This window comes from Pelodiscus sinensis, chromosome 7 (assembly GCF_049634645.1).
Source record: "Pelodiscus sinensis isolate JC-2024 chromosome 7, ASM4963464v1, whole genome shotgun sequence".
Classification (NCBI taxonomy): Eukaryota; Metazoa; Chordata; order Testudines; family Trionychidae; genus Pelodiscus; species Pelodiscus sinensis.
In genome coordinates, this window is record NC_134717.1 from 8,802,403 (window position 1) to 8,823,547 (window position 21,145).

Here is a 21,145-nt window from a genome sequence, read left to right on the forward strand (position 1 = left end):
AGCGTTTTGTTAATTCGAACTAGCATGTCCACATTAAGTGGACCCTGAACCGGGGTTAAGGATGGCCGGAAGCAGTGCTGGCAGGGCATCAGATGAGGACTTAGAGCGTGGAGATGCTGTCTCAGGCTAGCCGAGGGCTGTGCTTAAAGGGACCCGACCCCCACCCCGGACAGACAATTCTCAGGGGTGCCCCGCTTGCAAAGCAGTCCTGGCTTGGATTGCCCGGAGTACCCACACTGGGCACATCACAGCACTCGGCCATCAGACCAGCTGCACTTGCCGCAGGCTGCCATCTGGGGAGAGGGGGCAATTGGGGGGCTGCAGGAGAGCTTCCACCCCCAGAAGCCCGCAGAGCCAGCCCAGTCCTCCCCATCGGGGGCGCGTACCCCATTCCTCCCTCACCTCCTTCCACTTACCCTTCCCTAGCCCCTTTTCTTGATGTACTAAATAAAGGACAACCTTCACAGAATCCCAAGGCTGAAAGAGACCTCAGGAGTCATTGAGTCCAGCCCCCCTGCCCACAGCAGAACCAACCCCAACTAAATCATCCCAGCCAGGGCTTTGTCAAGCCAGGACGTAAAAACCTCTAGGGATGGAGATTCCACCAGCTCCCTAGGTAACCCATGATATTAATGGAGGAAATGTGGGGTCTGGGATGGAAGTTGGGTGCAGAAGGGAGCTTGGGGTAAGGGATTCGGGTGCAGGAGAGAGCGTGGGGTCTGGGAGGGGATATGGGTGCAGGAGGGAGCAGAGGATTTGGGTTATACGGGGTACAGGGGCAGGATTGGGGTGCAGCGGGATGGGGGAGGGAGGGCTGGAGTGCCAGAGGTGACTCCTGGCCAGCAGCCCAGCAGGGCTCTCAGGGAGCCTGCCTGCCCTGCCCCGTGCATGTGTGAATAACTATGAAACGGAGAGGGGAAGGGTGCTTCATATGCTGCCTGTTTTACAAACAGGAGCTCCCATTGGCCAGAAACCAGCCAATAGAATTGTCCTGGGAGTGGGAGCAGCTCATGAAGCCTTCCCCGCTCCCCTCCAGGATCACACTGGTGAAAGAAAAATGGCTGACAGCCACTTTTCTGAGAGGAGTGCGGGTGGGGTGGGGCAAGCAGGGAGTCTGCCTGGGGCTCCTCACTGCATCTGCGGGTTGGATCCGGTGGCTTGGTGGGCCAGATGTGGCCCATGGGCCGTATTTTGCCCCGGCCTAAATAAGAGCCTAGGACATAACTGAGCAGCCCTGCTCTGACCAGTAGAGGGCAGCAGTATAAACATACAGTAACTGGTTTACTGCCATATCGTTTAATTCCCTCACGAGTCCACACTTCTTCCTTACATTCTTCCTTACATTCTCTTTTTCCCAGTGTGGAAACAAATAAACGTTACCCCAACGAAGGAAAGCCTGGCATGTGCAATGACTAGATTGGCATCTCAGCTCACAGAGTAGGGGGCAACAGCAAAGATCCTGCTTGCACGCACATCTCCCTCGGGATGTGGGGGGAGAGCTGGGTCAGCATTAAACACACGGCAGGATGAGACTGAAGCACCTACACCCCCAGGGACGTGATTCTCAAGGTGACTTAAAATCGAAGAGGAGGTTGAAAGCAGATCAAGAGAATTGAACAGACGTTTTTGTGACCATTACTGATGTGCTGATTTGGATTCCTGCCACGCAGCCTGCAGCCCCCGCCTCACAAAGCAACAAAGCATCCAACTTAAAAACAGAAAGGAAACCAGACTGGATGAGAACAGTCTATTTCAACACTGCAAGGGCAGTTATTTCAACACTGCAGCTATTTCAACACTGCAAGGGGGAGCTCTCTCTGGGACAGCCAGAGATGAGACATCCCAACTCTAACTGGCAGTTTTCACTGATCTACAGGGCAAGTGGTGTGTGAGAAAACGAGAAGGCAGCTTTCCTCCTCTCAGCCCCTCTCCCAAGTCACTGCTGTCACAGGGTAATAACCCTTCTGCTAATGGCAGCTCACCCCATGGGGATAATAACCACATAAAAGCCACACATCCAGGAATGCCTGACTGCTCAGTTTGACTTGACCCAATGAAATAACGGGGAGGAGCAAAGAAAGACAGACAGTCATAGACTGCCTCTCACTTGCATGACTTAATCCTCCTTCCCCCTCCCCACACACACACAGCCCCCAGTCAGCAGCTCCCTTATTTTCCTTTCCACCAAGACTTATGTAAATCTAGACTCTCCTGAAGTGATATTTGCAACTGCTGGATCACAACAAAGAGCACAATGCTCTGAGCCAATTCAGCCCCTATCATCCTTTTTCAAATAAGGCTATTGTCGTGACACATACTAAAAATATGCAACGTGCCATTCAAGCAGTTAAGGTTGTTAAATGCCACTTAGCCCATAGGAAACAGTCTTCATTAAACATGAAATTCACCTAGATTGTGTGTTTCCATCTGATTTACTGTTGGTTTTTATTTGTTGTTTCATCTGATTGCATCAGCTAAAGCTCTCATTAAAAAGCCATATAGCCAAGGCAGATGCTAAAGAGAAATGGTTGAGAACTTTCTTGATGTGTTGTGATTCATTAGCTGTTGTCTAATATCTGAAAAATATAGCCCAGTTTCTGGGACTCAAATGATGCCTAGTGAAAGGGTGACTGAAATAAAAGGAATTCTTATATCACAACAATAACATGGCCTTTGCTCTGACCACATAGGAATAAATGAGTTGGCTAAGTGTAGTTGAAGTTGCAACAAATGAACTTACGTGACAGGAGACTGAGTCCTTACATTTTCCAAGGACGAGAGAAGCAAATGCCCTAACAAACTAAGAATGACTTCGACAAACTTACCTCTGGGGGACCCAGAATAGTTAAAAGTCATTTACACTTGAACCCCCAGCTGCTTCTTGGCTTTAAAAAAGAGAAACAATTTTCAGTCGCAGTAAAAACAACTATACCTAAAAGAAACAGATTTTTAAAACCAGACATATCTCCACAGCCACTTCAAGCTGTATTTCTCACTACACAGTTGGAAGCGGCACCAATCTTTAAGACTGCCAGTTTGTTCAGAAGGATTATTCTTCAGGAAGGCAGGAACTCTTTCGTGATCCCCATATTGATATTTTGTTGATATAAAATTTTTTGCAATTGTCTGGGATACTTTACAGAGGGTCCCTGCTCCACATGGCCTTTGGCTTTCCATGGGATTATTCACACTTTGTTGAAAGATGTTTAATTTAGATCGCTTGATTTATATAGATCCCGCGGGAATTAATACATATATTTTTCCACTTACGAATATTTTCTAATGCTGTATTTTTATTCAGAGGTATGACTTTGTTTGGGCAGGTGCGAGAGCATTTATAAGAAGCATGTACAAGCTCCTTCCTGTTTCTTTACAGCCCAATCCTGAAATCCTCACTCAGCTTTCACTCTGTTCTCACTTGAGCAACAACTTCAGGGTTTTCCCCATAGTTTATGAGGGATGGCAGAGGGGTGACAAGAGACAGGATGTGTTTTGATAATTTGCCTGAGAAATCTCCATAGAGAGAAGTTTGATTTAATACAATATATGGATATGTTTTGAAAATGAAGCTACAAGCTACATCAATAAAAGCACAGCTGGGAAGACACTCTATATCGTTGTCATCACTTGAAAACATGCAATCGTCCTTAATCAATATGACCCCATTCCAAAGTGTGCTGAAGTTAATGGGAGTCTTTCCACTGATTTCAATGGGATTTGGATTTGGCTCTGTGTATGTGCAGGTGCCTTTTCCAGGTTACTCTAAACCACAGTCCACATGCTTTGTAGAGTCAACACTTAAACTTTTTGTTAAAAAAGGTGATTAACCATAATAGAAAGTTTTATTTGAGACTTATCTCCAGGCATGGCTGCTGCAGCGCTCCTACCTCTGAACAGCTCAGCCCTGACCTTGGGTCCTTCCTTGTGTTCAGTCCAAGATCCTTTCTCCTTTATATCAAGGGCAGCGCTAACTAGCCACTTGCAAGAATGAGTTGCTGAACAATTCCCAGAAGGAACAAAACGTGCTGAGAATGCCAGTCCATTGCGGGTTTGCTCTCCCCTATTATCATCAATTATTAACTAATCCACCTGACAGTACTGGGAGTGCTGCAGGAGGTTCTATAACCCATTCTGCCATGATGTCCAGAGCAAAGAGCTGCTATTTGTTATTGCATTGTGTCCTTGTACTGTGTAGTGCCTGAGATGGTCAAAGCACTATATGAATTTAACTAATTATTGAAACATGAACCACCTATTAGATGACCCCAAAAGTCCCTAATATTGAGGAGTAAGAACTCAAAATCCATGTATTGCTGAAGAAAGCGTAAGTATAAAATCCTTTAAATATCACAGCTAAAATATCTAATAATAAAATCCATACAGTCTGACGAAGCAAGATAGAAATTCAAATATTCTTGACAAAACCCTACCTTGGCAAGTCATCATCAACTAAATGATCAATAGGTCATTGCCATCTATGGTTTCTACATCTGATCTGCATTAATGTGTTGCTGTACTTGATTGTCCCAACAAGGCTCAGACCTGCTAAACTTACCTTCATAAAAAATTCACCTTGATTTACAATTCCCCATTCAGCACTGTACATTTGAGTGTAACGCTTTCAAACTTTTGCTCATGTTCACCTGTTGATTGGGGAACAGAGATATTTCAAGATGAATATAAAATAAAGACGGCTTCAGAAGTCTGAGTAGCTTCAAAAGCATAGAGAAAATTACAGAGTTGTGCATATGCTCAGTTTATTTTAGCACCCTGTCAATATGCATTATTGGTTTCTTCCTTTTACTGCAAAGTAGCCAACTGATCATGTATTTTCTGAATCGCAGGCATTGCTAACCCCAAACACACATACATACTGTAGTGAGCAGGGGTGGCGACTCACTGAGCCCAAGGGGGAAGAACCCCTCTCTGAGCCTGGGTGTGCAGAGCCAGGTCCTGCCTCTTTAATTCCACAGAGGCCAAGGGGTGGAGGAGGGAGCATAAAAGCCCAGCCCAGGAGCTCAGCAGGCACAAGAGGAAGCAGAGGCCTGCCCTAAGCTCCCAAGCCAGGAGGGCCTTGAGGACCTGGCAGAGGTTGAGGACTGGCTCAGACCGCCGGGCCCCCACTCCGAAGAGGGGACCGTCTTGACCCTACCCCAGAATGCAGAGGCTGCCACTCTAGGGCCCTGGGTTGGGACGCCGTGGAGTAGGTAGGTCCTGCGTCCCCGTGCCCCCCACACTTTTGGGTGGCAGTCTCCCTCTTCCCACTCATGCCTAAGGAATTACATTTGTTTAGCTGGCCCACCCTGAACCCCGGCCTGGGCTGCACTGACTCTGGACCTGCATTTGCATTACTGCCTCCCCGGGGCTTAAAAGGGGCCTCTGGACCGTTACTGATAGGCCTGAGCTCGGGAAAGGGGCCCAGGACTAAATTAACCAGCTTACACATACACACACCCTGTCCACGTAGGGTTGCCAGATGGCTGAAACAAAAATACCGAACACCCCCCCCCCAAAAAAAAACCACCGGGAAAAAATGTTGAAGGAAAAAAAAAGTGGGAGGGGACTTTTTTGAGAAAAAAAAAAAAGACTCCAAGAACCTGGCTCACTGCTAGGGGTTACCAGGTAGTCATTTTAAAAAAACCCAAAAGCCTGGACATACTTCATGAGGGGGAGAGTACCGGCCAGGAAGGGAGGGAGGCCTGGAAATAGCTAACAGGGGGGGGGGGGAGACAATGGGGCTGGCCGGGAGAGATGGGGGGCCAACGGGAAGCAGGGCTGGTCGTGGGGGGGACGGGTCGGGCGGAAGGGGGCTGGCCACAGGATATCGGGGGAGGTGCGACCGGCCGGGAGGGGGCAGGGCTGGCCGGAAGCGCAGCTGGGGAGGGATCAGTGGCCGGGAGGAAGGGTGGGCGGGAAGCAGAGCTGGCGGGGAAATCAGGAAGAGGAGGCTTCCCCTCCTCCTCACACTCAACTGACTAAGGACTCCCAGCGGCAATTGCGGCCCCGCCTCCCAGCTGAGACTCCCAGCCACTCCCGGCTTCCGTCTGGTGCATAGCTGGAAAAAAAAGAAAATATTGGACTCTGAACATGTTCGGTATTTTCTGTTTTTTTTACCGGACAGAGCGTGCAAATACCGGACTGTCCAGTACAAAACCAGACACCAGGCAACTCTACGTCCATGTGCATTATTTTGACCCAGAAAACCAATTGGTATTTAAATGATTAGAATACAAACCAGGCCCAAGCCAAAATTCCAGAGCACCTCAACATTTTCAACAAGGTGAATTTTAGATCCTGTGGAATTTAGAAAAGCAATGAAGTCCATGTTATTGTATGGAGCTCTGTATGATCGCACTGAGACCATGGGCCCTTCTTCAACCGTCTGATGAAAATTCTAATATACTGATAAACTTAAAAGCACATTAAGAATATTTTCAAGTTTCCTCTTTTTAAAAAACCATTCCCATCAAAACACCCACCACAGCTCAGTGTGGGCAGGGACAAACATGAGCAGTGAAAGAATCCCGCAGCATGCCTGCTGAAGTTTATCAGCTACTCCTAAATAAAAAGCTAACTAATAATACCCCTTTGGCGTATGTTTCACACACACATGCAACCTCTTTTTAACTTTACTAACACTACATTATTTAGAGAACAATTAGAAGCGATTCAACTAAAATCTAAGGCTACGTCTACACTGCAGGCTTCTTGCACAAGCTCTGATGGCCTTTTTAGCCGTAGGGGTTTCTTGCGCAAGAAAGCCCTGTTGCCCGTCCACACTGCCTTCTTGCTCAAGAGGGCTTATTCCTCGCGGGGAGAGGAATAACTCTTGCACAAGAAGCCCTCTCTTCTGATGCTTTACTATAAATTTACTTGCGCAAGAACACACCTGCAGTGTAGAGGCTCCGCAAGTTTTTGCGCAAGAATGGATGTTCTTGCGTAAAAAGCCTGAAGTGTAGATGTAGCCTAGGACTACGGTTGTAGGAAAGACTAGAAATAGGGGTTAAGAGAAGAGGAACTATATGAAAGCAGATTTTAAGGAGACACTATTTTGCAGAGGGATTAAGGAGAAGGGATTTCATTTAAAATACCTTCACCACACCTAGAAACCCCTGCCACCCAGTCTCCATTCTATCGTTAAGATAAAATCTCTTTAAATTCTTCTTAATATACAAGTCCCTTTTACCCTAAACTCTTAGAGCACATCTACACAACAGGGCTAAACTCAAAATAAGCTACGCAACTTGAGCTATGCTTAAGTCAAAATAGCTTGTTTCGACTTTTGGCGCTGTCTACACAGAAGTTATTTCAAAACAGAGCACTCTTCCCCCGACTTCCCTTACTCCTCGTACAATGAGAGTTACAGGAGTCGGAGCAAGAAGCCTGTTATTTCAAATTTATTTTGAAATAATGGGCTGGCTGAGTAGACATGAACTACGTTATTCTGAAATAATGCTGCTGTGTAGACATAGCCTCTGGTCTTATCTGTCCAATGATCTTTGATACATACTTCAGTTCTGCCACTTCTCAAAATATGGCCTATGAATCACCCCCCTCCCCCGATCATCACTTTCTATTACCTACCCTACTGCTCTACCTTGTGCTGTCTCCAGTTACACTTTCTTTCAAGTAATTTAAACTGTAACCCTTCAAGTAATCCAAACCAGAATGTGATCTTAACGCCAAGAATTCCTAGGTAATATATTTACCCCCTTTTCAGAGAATCCAACACCCTATCAGCTTTTACTGTAGCTTCATACAAGATCAACTATTTAGTATTTGGTCGGTCAAAAAACCCAGGCCCTTTTCTGATTCTCTTAGCTAATCCATTGCCACTTTAAACTTGGACATTATTCCTGCCAAGCTGCCTCAACTTTACACAGACATATTACATTCCGTAATCCATTTGCCGAGTCAATCAAGATTATTCTGTAAATAGATGTATTCCTCTGAATCTTAGCCACTCCCACTAATTTACTATCATCTGCAAATATAATGATCTTACACATTGCAGCAATGTTTGCATTGTTACCAAAATATTAATACTACAAGTATTCATTCCTTGCCCAGTTCCAAAAAGAATGCACACCACCTTCCACTCCAGTCCTCCGATTGCTGCCCATGAAACAAGAGAGGAGCCCTGCAAAACACTACTCACACAAGCAGGCCTTACTCACTACCGCAGGCCTACAGACTTTGCCAGGACTACACACATAACTGAAAAGTTTACTCCTGTGGTTTCGGAGCTTTCCGAATCTGGCCTCAATCTTTTACCCATCTTCATAATTTATTACCTACCCGGTATTCTGAGAGTTTATAGGATAATCCATCCTGTAAAACTTTGTCAAGAACTTACTCAAACTCCAGATATTGTCTGCTGCTTCTTTTCTACCTAGATCAATATTTATTTAATTTAAAAAATGGAATCCAATTTCCATGACATGATTTACCGTCTACAGACTCATGCTGGCTCTCATTATTATGCTGCTCCCTTATTACACTGTACACAACTGTATCCTTAAGCCAGCAGGAAACACATTTTTGCATTTACAAACTTCAGAACCCTGCAAGGTGCTGTACAGTGGAGGAGAGGCCCATAGTACCACGAGGAAATACTCAGCACCTCAATCAAGAATGCCGTTACCAGAGAAATCTAATTTTCAGACTCCTCTCATTTTTCTTTGAAGTACCAGAATCATGGCTACTCTTCCAATTCCCTGCCATAGCCCCATGATCATTGTTGACATTGATTATTATTAATTATTACTATTATGCTATCACCCAACGGCTCCAATCAGGACTGAGGTCCTCTCGTGCTGGGCATTGTGAAAATGTTTAGGTAGAAACCACCCCAAGCATGAAGAGCTTACAACCTATGTCACCAGTCTTGCAATGAGAGCCTCTCAAAGTCTATGGGTGCCACTGTCTGCATGCACAGAGCTTACTGCAGGATCGTGGCCTAAACAGGAAAGAAAGGCAAGCAGTGACAGACAGACAGACAAACATATGCAAAATGTCAGTGGTATATAACTACTGGGGGAGGAGGGGTTGTTGGTCAGGGTTACATCTTCCAGACCATCTTCCCCACCCTTGTCTGTGTTCCTGGGCCCCAAATCAGTAATCTCATCTGTTACATCCGTTACTACCCCTGTTTTACTCAATACTTGTTTACCATTGTTTCAGTCTTCTCCAGCATATTGTCTCTGGCACCTTCGTACCAGAATTAAATGGGATTTTACATCAGAGAGAGAGTTCATGCACACACACACTTATCATTAAAACCACAGCATAAATAGGCAACCATTCTCAATTTGCCAGTGGTGTTTCTGGTAAAGTACCCACCTTGAATTCCATGGGTGTGTACTTTTCATTCTTGGGAGTTGTGTTGCCTTTGTAGTGGAGGTGGTTGGGAGTGGTGGGGTGGATAACAGTTGATTCCTGGGACTGCCGCTGGCAACGCTGACAGTACACATAGATCACGAACGTTAAGAGACTGGAACCAAAGAAGCAGGAGACCCCAGTGGCAATCAAATGGATGAGACTAAATCCTGCAAGCAAAACAACAAAGGGATGCTCCTTTCAAAGAACAGCCTTCTTCCTCTCTGGACAAGAGCACAGATTCAAATCAGAGCGACGACATCTCCGAATCGAGGACGATAAACTACTGAAGCCAGCGTCTCGTGTTCTAATGGAAAAACCACAGCTCTGCCTTGCTGAGGTTAATGGGTCCATACATTGTTTTCTCAAAGCTCTTTCCCTCTCTCTCCATTCTCTCTCCCTCTATTGCTATCGGAACTAAACATTATGTTAAACTGACAGCAAAAGAAATCGGGCAAACAGACAACGAACGTTCATGGGCTCCAAAGTACAGGAGTGTCATGGAAATAAGGGCTACAAAAACTCAGTGTTTCTCTAATGGAAAATAAAAGCCCTCTTTGTTGGTGACCCAGAAATATTCAGTGGGGGAAGACATATGAGGGAAGCAGCATGACACATTCCTTCTTTATGTCATACCTACAGATACATCAACAATGCCCTTCCCCCTCAAAAAAGCCCGCCATGGGCAGCAAATCCCAGAGACTGGGCCAACTGATTCACCCATGTGGGGTTCCTGCTATGGGGCTAACGAATAGCAGTGCAGACGCCCCCATTTGGGCTGGGGTCTGAGCTGTGAGACACCCCCTGCCCCAAACGTCTCCACTGCTATTTTCTAGACTTGTAACTTGAGCCCCGCTGGCCTGAATCAATTGAACCAGGCTTTGAGACTCACAGTTCCAGGGCTTCTTTGCATTGTCCATGCATCCAAAGTGTGCTCAGCAACCTTGTTTATTGATTTAGCCATCAGTCTCCCTCACTATCCATGAGGTGTATTAGTAACGCTAAAGAGTGTGCTAGCAGGTGCACTGCAGGAGCCAGAGGAAGCGGGGAGGGGAGGAACGAGAAGGAAACTAAATGGGCAATGGAAAGAAAAGAAAATACAAAGGAAACTGCCAGAAATGGTCTGTGATCAAATTTCTCCATGAGCTGTCCAGACAGAATCCCAGGCAGGCCCTGGTGAGGCACCAGCAACAGAAAGATGTCAAAGAGCAGAACCCCTGGAGTGTAAAAGCCCTCCACACAGATCTCTTAACTTGAAGTTTCCAGTTAAGCTCATATGCTTCCAGCACAGCATATTAAATGCATATTTACTGGCAGGAGAAGCCACAGGCACTGGGGGAGGCTAGTGGAAGAAGTAAATGCTAGGAAAGAGCCATCTATCTTACATTCTTCATTCCTACTTAACCCCGCAAAGCTCTGACGTAATCAGGGTATAACCAAACAGAAACACCTTACACAAGAGAAACAGCCCAGGCCAGAGCGAGGACTGGCAGAATCTTACTCCACACCCAGATATGACCCCGTTTAGTGTCCCTCTGCAATCAGAGGGTGCTGCTTTCCAGTTGGGAGAGTGGAGCTATTAGAGGCAAACGAGCAGCATTAGTCCAAATGTACATTTCTGCTGACATGGGTCTGCTACCCAACCTTTCCAGCAAGGACAAATTGGGCCACAAAAGGAAAAGGTGAGAACCCCCAGTGCCCTGGTGAACATCAACATGCTCACTGCTGAGTGCAGCCACTTGCGTTCGGAGACTGCAGAGACTAGCTACCAAGAAAAGCCAAAGAACTCATCTGCAGCACTTGTTGTCTCAACTCGAGAGTGTGTGGAGAGGCAAAAGTGACTGCCTGGCACAGTTCCCTCTAAACTGTGCAGCTGTGTGACCATGCAGCTATTTTCTGAGCTCCGCTCAGAGATTCAAAGCTCCCAAAACAAGCAGGAAGCTCAGCTGATTGGCAGGGGTCAGGGTGTCTATAAACAGCAGCTAAATTCTGCCATGCAATGAACTAAAGAGCTCCCAGAGCAGAGAAGCAGCCGAGATAAGGAGGGTTAAGTGGCTGGGGGAGAGAGTCATTAATTAATTGGCTTGGGGGAAAGTCAGAGGGGAGGGGAGTTTGGAGAGTCCCCTCTGCTGGAAAAGAAAGAGAGAGAGAGAGAGGCAGAAACCCAGCAGCCTCTTCAAACCTCCTGGACTGGGAAGGGGGAGATAAGAGGCTGACTGCATGGGATAAGTGGGGGAAAGAGTGGATGGGTGAGTCCTGGCATCTGTGCAGTGAGGTGGAGGCAGAGGACAGTTTGTTTGGGGTGTCTGACTCACCTGCTGCAGTCCTCTCTGTCTGGGTTGGAGGGAAGGGGAACGCAGGCTGTAGGGGGGGTATGCTAGGAGGACATTTGCATGATTGCATTTCTGTGACAGGGAGTCTGTCCTGCACTGGCCCTTTAAGGGCAAAACCTAGCCCTGAGCGAGGGCTGAGAGTGAAGTCCCAGTGGAGGCAGTTCTTGCTAATTAGGGCCCAGCTGCGGGCTATGTAAAGAAGGGCTCCTGGAGGGAGAGGAAAGGACTCGCTCTTGCTCTGGCTGGAGAGCAGGAGGGACCTGGCTTCCTAGGAAGCAAGAGGCTTCCTGGAGATAGAGCAGAGCACAGGAAGCTCTGGACAGGCAAGCTCCCAGGCTGTAGGGCCTGAGGCCAGACCTGAGTGCAGAAGGGCTGCAGAGAGCCAGACAGGATAGGCAAAGGCAGCAGGTCAACCCCCTTGCCAATGAAGAGTGGCCATTACAGATGGCAATCTGCCCTTGTGGCAGGGGCTAGATGAAGACTGGCAGTGGGTCACCGGCAAGCAGGGTTCAGAGGAATTGGGTGTTTCCTAGACGGGAGGACCCTGGAGTTCAGAGACTGATAAACACCCGCCATGAAAGGGGGTTGAGAGACACTGGAGTGACATGGGTCCAGACTAGAGAGTGAAGCGAGGACACAGGGAGACCCAGCCAGAGGGAGGCATAGAGTGAACAGACAAGAGATTTTTGCCTTAGCAGTATCTGTAGTGTTGGCTATGGTGCCCTCCTGAGAGCCGTGCTCATGCGGCAGTGTATTATTCTTCTCTGGTGAGAATATGTCCTGAGTCCTAGGAAACTGTGAAACAACCCTAAGCAGAAAGGCCAGATGCTGTTGTAACCTACACACCTACTGGCAGCGGCTCACTGTCTCTTGTAGTGACACTTCGAATGACTTTGCTCAGCCTTAGCTGACAGCCAGAGGACTTTTAGCTCAAGCTGTAGAGACTCCTGCACTAAGCTCCAGAGGTCTCAGGTTCGATTCCGCCGGTTGGTGTTATACTGTCACAGTTGTACCTGGTTCTTCTAAAATGCTGTTTAGGGCAGCTCCGAGGGAAATGCCCTAATCTTGAAGACCCTGCAGGCAGATGTTATTGTGACCAAGAAATGCTGAACACGGATGTTCCAGGGCCTCAGAGCTTCTTGGCTGGTGCCTTGCTTATGGACACAAAACATTGCGGCAGCATAGTCTGTCTGGACTTTACGGTGCAGCAAGTAAGCTTGACAGGCCAAGTGAAGAGTGCTTGTGACTTGACCCACGTACCTGCAAGCCCCACCCTAGATTAAAAGCAATGGAGACCAGGGGATGGAGCTGATGCAGGGTCCAACCACCAAGGGAGCAGTGCTGGTATGGGGTCTGGAACCTTGACTGCACTGCCTAAGCTATGTCTGTTGGAGATGTTGACTGATGCCAGCCACACCCGCTGGGGCCTCAGATGGAACCATGCATGCTGGAGCATGTAAGTGCAGGCTGCCACGTGGCAACAGCCTCAGGCATATGAGAGGTGGTGAGAGGGCCGGCTTGTATGTGTAGAATCAGGCTTCAGGGAGACGAGGACCGCGCCGATGAATTCCGTGCACTGCCCCGGAACTAAAGTTGATTTTTTTTCCCGTTTATCAATGGTCCTAGATTGCGACGGGTGGAGTGAACCAGATCGGGGTGCCACCACACCTGGTGCTGAGACTGGCCCTTTATTAGCCAGTTGTCGAGGTACAGGTAAATACGAATGCCTTGATGCCTCAGGGAAGTGCCCACGTGTGCTCTGCACGTTGTAAACACTCTCAGGGCTGACAAAAGACCAAAGAACTTCTCCATGAATTGGAAATAGCACTGACCCAGCAAAAATGGAGGAACTATCTGTGCCCTTGGAAAATAGAGACATGGATACATGCATCCTTCAAGTGGAGGGCAGCATACCGGTCCCCTAGCTCCAAGGAGAGGATGACAGAGGTCAGGGAAATCATGAAGAACTTCAACTTTCTGAGGTATTTGTTGAGGTGATGCAGGTCCAGGGTGGGTTTTAGGCCCCCTTTTGTTTTTGGGATTAGGCAATATCGGGAGAATCTTTTTCTTCTCATATCTTGAGGGATCTTTGCAACCTCTTAACGCTGTGAGCGGTATTCTACCTCCTGAGTGAGGAGTTGCTTCTGACAGAGGTCTCTGAAGAGGGACGGAGAAAGGGAAGGGGAGGGGAGCAGTCAAGAACTGTAGGGCGTAGCTGGAGGATATAGTGGCACGCCCAGTGGTCCAATGTCACACACGACCATGCTGACGGGACGCGGTGCAGGCAGTTGAGAAAAGAATTGGAGGATGGATCTAGGTACTTGACTCTCAGGTGCACCTTCCAAATGCCTATTTCTGGCTCCCCTGGTGTTTTGAAGGGCTGGGCTGAGCCAGCGAGCAGGAGGATGAAGGGTGCCATTGCTTAAGCCCTTTGTCTTTGCCCTGTCACCCTGCCAAGATGACACATAAGGAGGTAGCTATCAGGCCTGCTGCAGCGTGTGCAGGCTCAGCAATCACAGGGGGGCTGAGCCCTTTTTTTTCTGCCACTTCTTGGGCACAGGCAAGGGTCTTGGTGCCCACAGGTGTGCTTCCCACCGATGCCGAGGTTCTGGGAGCAGAGTCTGGCTGCGAGGGCTCTAACTCCAAGCAAAGCGTGGTCTCCATCAGGAGGGATCTCGGGCAGTTGTCCTTGTCCTCCTGGGCTCTGTGATGAAAGTTAAGAACCTCTATTAAATGTTACAAGACTTCTCCATCAGGCCAGTTTCCGCCTAAAAATCAGCTTCTGCTTTAACAACTCTTACAACTCTCATCAACATGACAGTGGCAAAGATGTGGAATGAATTAGGTGAGTTCAGTGATGTCACACAACTTTCTCTTGTCCGGCGTGCCCATACTGTAATGAATCTGATAATGGTTCCACAAAGAGGCTCCCTATTTCTGTCCATCCGTCTGTCCATACAGTGGGAAATCTGTACCTCTTCAGACTTTCTACAAACAACTCTGGCCCCTTTAGTGCCACCACATTTTGTGCGTGTTTTCACAGTACCTTGGAGGCAAGAGGTTTTTTGTTTGTTTTTTCCATAGGCAGCACATTAGTTCCCAAAGGTGCCTTCCTGTTCGTCGCTTTTTAAATGTTGGTTTTTCTGTTCAAAATGCAGCACAAAGAGCTTCTGTTGATTAGTTTCCTTGCCAGATATTGTAAGATGCCAAGTACTAAATAATATTAGCCATGGTAAAATATACATGGTAACAGCAAACGAAATAGCAATGGAAATAGAAGACAATGCAAATTGTCAACAGCAATGCCTAATTCTGGAGTGCAAGAATAATCAGGCGCCCCAGGACAGAAGCAAGTTCCATGCCTTGTGTGGGCAGGAATAAGTGATGCAGAAAGATCATTTTTACATAACTGGTACTGAAATCGTAATTCTACTGACTGCCCTGCAGCCACAAACCAAGAAGCTACATATCAAAATAGCAGCTGGAGTGACAGAGAAATCTCTCTTCCTTGTTGACGTTTTATTTGCCTTTTTTGTGATCCCTTGGCAGGGAAAGTTGCTCTGCATGGGCCAGAAGCTGCACTTCGAATTGAAGACTTCCAGGGAGAGCTGGTGATTTGTATTTCACAAAAGCTTTGCGTTCACCATCAGCGGAAATCTGCCACAACCCTAGAGTGAAGCTCCTTTGGCATCATTTTAAAAGGTACAGGAAAATCAGTAATTGACGTTGCAGGGGGCAGTACGGGCAAGCCACAGAAATCCTGAAAGACTTCAGAAGACCTTAGCAATCTAGAATATGCAGGACAGCGGAGAGGTGAAGTTAATGATTGGCTCTTCCAACTTTTAACCATAATGAAGACACAGTTTATTGGGAGATAAACAAGAATGTGAATGAGACTCACAGGGGTAGCCATAATAGTCTGTAACTTAAAAAAAATCCTAAAAAAAACCAAATGGTCCTGTAACACCTTAGAGACTAACAAAAAAATTTAATAGAGAATCATGAGCTTTTGCAAGCACAACCCAATTCTTCAGATGAGTGGAGCAAGGAACATAGAGAGGTACCACCTGGGTTCTGCCCATGAAAGCTCATGATACGTATACATTTTTTTTTTTGGTTAGTCTCTAGTTTCACGGGTGTACCGGTAGTTCGGAATAGGAACCTAGTCCGAACTACCTAGTTCGAGCCCCGTGTAGCCGCGCTACACGGGGTTCGAACCAGCGGGGATTTAAAAATGGCGGCTCCCCGCTTATGCAAATAAAGCCCGGGAAATTAAAATCCCGGGCTTCATTTGCACGTTCGGTATGCATACATTACCCCGCTAGTTCGAACTAGCGGGGTAGTGTAGACATACCCTAAGGTGCTACAGGGCCACTTACGTGGTTTTTTTTTATATTTTTTAATGAATGAAAAGGAATTGGAAGGAAGACTATCCATTCTGATCTAACCCACTTTGTCTCTTGAACCTCATTATACTGCAAAACTACAGTCTGGGATGAAATTTTGGTAAGTGTCTGAAATATGCCTACCTGTAGAACAGCTGATCCCTTCATTTCTTTTGGCCCATTTAAAAACTGGGAACATTGAGACAGGCATGTGCTCTCTGCTAATTAATGACTCTGAGGACACATCCCAAAACCAGAAATAAGTAAGTATCTTGGAACTGCGAGCTGGACAGAGCAATAATTCTTTCAACCTGACTCAGACAACAAGACACCATGGGAATTAAGGCTATCAGAAGGATGCGAACTGGGTAGATTAATGGTTTGGTTGATGCTGCCCAGAAAGGAAAAGCCACATGAAGATAAAAATAAGATATATAGTTAGTTGTACTCTACCTCCACAGTTCGTGCTCTCATCAATGCTTGAGGCTGGCAGGATCACTAAACAAAGAGAAAGCACTGGATAAGTTGTCACTTCACCATCAGTTGCACTACTTAGGAAATTAATACTCCTTTGCTCCTTGCAGAAGTTGATGCTGCTTTCTACAGCAAGCTACGGGCCTCAATGAAGAGACTGGCTGATAATGTGGAGCAAAATTTAACAAAACCTCCATAATAAACCCTCAGGGACACAAAGATGCAGCAGAGAAAAGAACACTTAGAAAGGGCTTTACAGATTAAAACTGCTAAATATTGTGTCAAATTCACCTGACATGAAGCTTCAGGTTCCAGGTGTTCATGAACCTGTCAGCAAAACTGCACCTGAAGAGCCATCAATGCCCTCTGCCCTACCAGCCCAGATGCCTTGCATCTGTGGGATGTTTCCCCTGGGGCGTCTGAATGAAGCAAACTCCAGGTTCACACTAACTCCACGGTTCACTTAACACATTCTGAACTGCACCCTGCAGGGTCCAACAGCCCCAGTGCAAATGAAGCAACGGCCTGTGTTTACTGTAGCTGTCAACAGCATCGTCTTATGGGAGAGACGAGCTGCCCCGTCCAGTTCATGCACAAAGTGCTGAAGGCTACAGATTGGTTTTTCAAAGGCACCTGCAGGCCTGTGACACACCATTCCCACTATTTCTAATGGGCACCTAAACCCCGCAGGAGGTCTGAACACTGCAGCCGATGCTGACTGACAGTCATTCCTCCCGAGAGAAGCCGCTTTCCCGGCCGCACCTACCGGGAATTTCATTGTACAAGCAGTCTTGGTACTGGGTGCTGTTTCCGACGCACTGGGATGGCTCTGGATTGTGCATCTCACAGTAACGGCTGCGATACTGGATCCCGTCTTCATTGCACAGGCTCCACTCTGACCAGTCTGACCAGCCACCTGAAACCCAACCGGACCCAGATCAGGAATAATGTGCACACAAGGCTGTCACGGGAGGAAGGACACCCGCACCGTCCCGATTCCCCCAGTGTCTGGGAGCCTCTGAATCCTGGTTCTAGTGCAGGACCATCTCTAGTTCGGCCCTCAACAGGAGCATTCAGGGGCCTGGATTTAATTACGTCAATATAAACCACGTTACTACTGGGCAACCTATGCTGCACATTACACCCGTGAGCACATAGCAGGCTGAAGACTGACTTAGCCAGCCCCAGAAGGAAAACCCAGACCAGGGAAACCCTTGTGAGGCACAGAGTGGGCATAAAGGATACTAAACCGGAACTCTTCCTGCAATGCAGGGGTGGGAAAGACCCAGCCCGCAACCCATCCCGCTGGGACACGTGGGGAGGCTCCCTGTCTGCCGCAACCCCTGGCTGCTCAGTGTGCCTCTCTATGCTGGGGGGGGGGGAAGCAATCCCCTTCCCCAGGTCACCCCCAAACCCTCTGCAACCCCTTGTCCCCCAAGTCACAACTCCCTCCCAGACTCTGCACCTGTTTGTACACCCCTCTCCTAGGCCAGAATCCTTTCCTGCAGCCATACCCCCTCCTGGTCCCTGCAGCCCAATCTCCTGCCCCCGGTCACAACCCCCTCTTTCATCCAAACTGCCTCTCAGACCCCACATCCTCGCCTGAACTCCGGTCTCCTACCCCCAGCTCCCTTTTGCACCCTGCACCCTCTCCACAGAGAAGTGCGGCCCTTGACCACCTACCAGAATCGGAGTGCCCCCACATTACAAATTATTGCCCACCCCTGCTGTAGTGGCAGAGGAGCTGGCTGAGGGGTTGTTCCACTGGCCATAATGCCCTCAAGGGAGCTGCAGTCAGTCAGCATAACAGTGCAACCTAAGTCTCCTCTGATCACCATCAGTCCAGCAGCTGACCAACCCAGGATCAGGGGCACACAAAGATGGCTCCCAACCACTCCCACACCTTTTTCCCCACCTTCCCTTCAAGCTGTGATGTGCGCTCCTCAGCCATTCTGTGCAGCACAACACAAGGAAGGAAAATCCCTTGTCAACCACACAGGCATTGTGGAGACCCCTATGGCTTGTCTTGCAAACATCTCCGCTCACAACTCATCTGCTTTTTCAATTATTCGAAACAGCTCAAGATTTTGGCTGGCTCTAGAGTACAGGCCACGTACCAGTGAGTAAGGTAAGAGGAAGACGGCACATTTAATTTTAAGAAGGGGGTGGCCTTCTTTTCCCTGGTTCAACATGGGAACCAGGGAATATAAACCACTGGTCTGGGCAGGCAAACGTTTTACGGGCTGTGATTTTTTTGCTGCTTTTTCCATTGGTTTGCTGCTGGGGTTTGTTTCTGCCCTCGCCACCCAACTAGGACAGGAGAAAATAACCGGCTACCTTTGCAGGAGTGGGTGTTGCAGAGTGCCTCCTCGGTGTGCAGGCCAATGCAGATCCCCTCTCCGCTGGAGGGCGCTGGGTTGGTACAGGTGCGGGTGCGCTGGTAGTGCCCTCCCCCACAGGTTGCTGAACACTGAGACCAAGGGGTCCAGCAAGACCATGAACCTTTTACTGCGGATCAGAAGAAATAAAACAGAGACAGTGGCTTTTATTTCGCTAGCTGGGATGAAGCTTGGGAGGACCACTTGAGTCTTGACTCCCCCCCCCCTACGCAGCACAGCCCAAGCTAACAAGCTCTTTTTGTGGCACTAGGCATAGGAGCAATCCCAGTACCTGAAAATGGATGGCTTCAACCAACAATAAGGCTAACCATGTTGTCGGGGATACCAACACCCTCCCTGGTCAAGGTGTAGGGTGTCCGGTTCTGCACTTGGAATGGGGGGGCCTTTGGTGGGAGCAGGGCAGCCAGCCCTGAGGGCCGCCCAAGAACACACCGTCCCAGCTGCCCGCCCGTAGCACAGCTCAGTGCATGTGGAGTGGTGCGCCTGTGGCGATGTAAAGGGCCCAGGGCCCTAGCCGCAGTGGTGTCTGGAAGCCCTTTGCACCCCCCTCCATCGGTGGGCCTGCATGTTGTACTCCAAAGGGCGCACAAAAGGACCCTACCATTAGTGAACAGTCACTGGGAAGTTCCAAAATAGTAGACAGCCCTCTCATAGCTCCCACATTTTTAACTCTGACAGGCTGTGCGGCTCAAATTCTGTCACCTTCATTGCACTCGGGACACTGCGATAGCATCTCTCCTGCCTCAAAAACTGGGAGCTTTAGATTTGGGGTTGCCAACTCTCCAGGACTGTCCTTGGGTTTCCAGGAATTAAAGTTTAATCTCAGATTTAAGTTTATGCCATGTGCTGAAACATCCAGGAATACCTCCAACCAAAACTGGCAACCCCACTTAGCATTGCCTTTAAGATTTTAAATATAAGCAATACAATAAATGAGACGGCTCATATGATACGTAGCAGTTGTAGCCATTTCGCCCCAGGGCATAAAGTATTTCACAGGAAGTGGCGAAGCATTGTTACTGTTCAGTGGTGAATAGACGTGCTGAAACGGTTTCTACAGGGTGCAGAGGGGTAGAATGGGGAAAGCCCATGGACTATGAGTAAGGCCCTACTTAATTCTCAATACTGCAGAAATCCTGCACCCTGCAATATCAGGCTTCCCCCACAATTTTCACACCTGGAGCCCCATCTGTCCTGGGGGCCAACAGCGAGAACCCCCGTCCTCTGCCCCACACAGCCGCTGTCAGCCCATGGGTGCCAAAAATGGGAAAATCACAGAAAAGGAAGAATGGGCCTTATTACCAAAAAAAACCCCACAAGACCCATTATTATGATTCTCTTTGGCTTGACAGGGGTTTTTTTTGACAGTCATCCCGCAATTCAAGTAAGGCCTTGAGTACCAGTAGTATATTCCAGATCAAAAGTGCACCCAGAACATGAAAAACAGGTCACCTGGCATGAATTAGGGATGTAGAATCCTGTTTAATTGGCTAACCAATTCAAGGGGAGATGAGTAGGGGGGGCACTCCAGCCCAGCTGGAGCAACCCCGCCTTCCCCACATCCACCACTGGGCTGGAGCATCCTCCCACTCCCTCTGCTGCTGGTAGGGGCTGCTCCAGCGTCTCAGCCGGAGCAGCTCCTGTCCACGGTGGGCCCACTGCGGGGCTGGAGCAACCCCCTGCCTGCAGCAGCAGCCCCCACTGGTTAACCTGAACCGGTAAGCCTCACCCATGAAGGGTAAGACTTACCAATTAACCCTTCACATATCTAGCACAAATGCTCCCTGCTGGCTGTGCAGGAAATGCTCACTGATATCAGGAAGAGAGGCTCATTGTGAGAACATTAAATTAGCAGGAGAGGCAGGAAGTGAGAAGAAACAAGAGTTCACCCCCCCCCAAAACCCACCCCAAACCCTGCTGTGACAAGCATCTCAGTAACCTACGTACGTTGCCTTCTCACCACTGATAAAGGCATCACACTGCCCCCTGCTGTACCGAGCACTGTGCCTGCCCAAGTGTGTGTTAGTCACCCTCTAGCAGTGAGAAAAATGGAAGCTAAGCCAAAGTGCTGCGCTCTAGTGCACGTTAGTATGGCGCCCTCTAGGGGTGAGAGAAGGCATGAGGCAAAGCACTGAAGTGTGTATGTATCACAGGCTGCCCAAAGCTCATTTAAATA

At 48.2% G+C, this 21,145-nt stretch overlaps 1 protein-coding gene across 9 annotated transcripts in view; it reads right to left on the reverse strand.

Annotated features, from left to right (window-relative positions):
- SEMA5B (semaphorin 5B) overlaps nt 1-21,145 on the reverse strand; it is a 372,195-nt gene that overhangs the window by 16,851 nt on the left and 334,199 nt on the right. For all 9 annotated transcript variants that reach the window (XM_075933113.1, XM_075933119.1, XM_075933111.1 and 6 more), the window contains 4 exons: nt 18,908-19,078; nt 17,337-17,486; nt 16,550-16,594; nt 9,343-9,548 (listed from right to left, as the gene is read on the reverse strand). In XM_075933113.1, the coding sequence (XP_075789228.1) occupies nt 9,343-9,548; nt 16,550-16,594; nt 17,337-17,486; nt 18,908-19,078 (572 nt within the window). The remainder of the gene's footprint in view (nt 1-9,342; nt 9,549-16,549; nt 16,595-17,336; nt 17,487-18,907; nt 19,079-21,145) is intronic.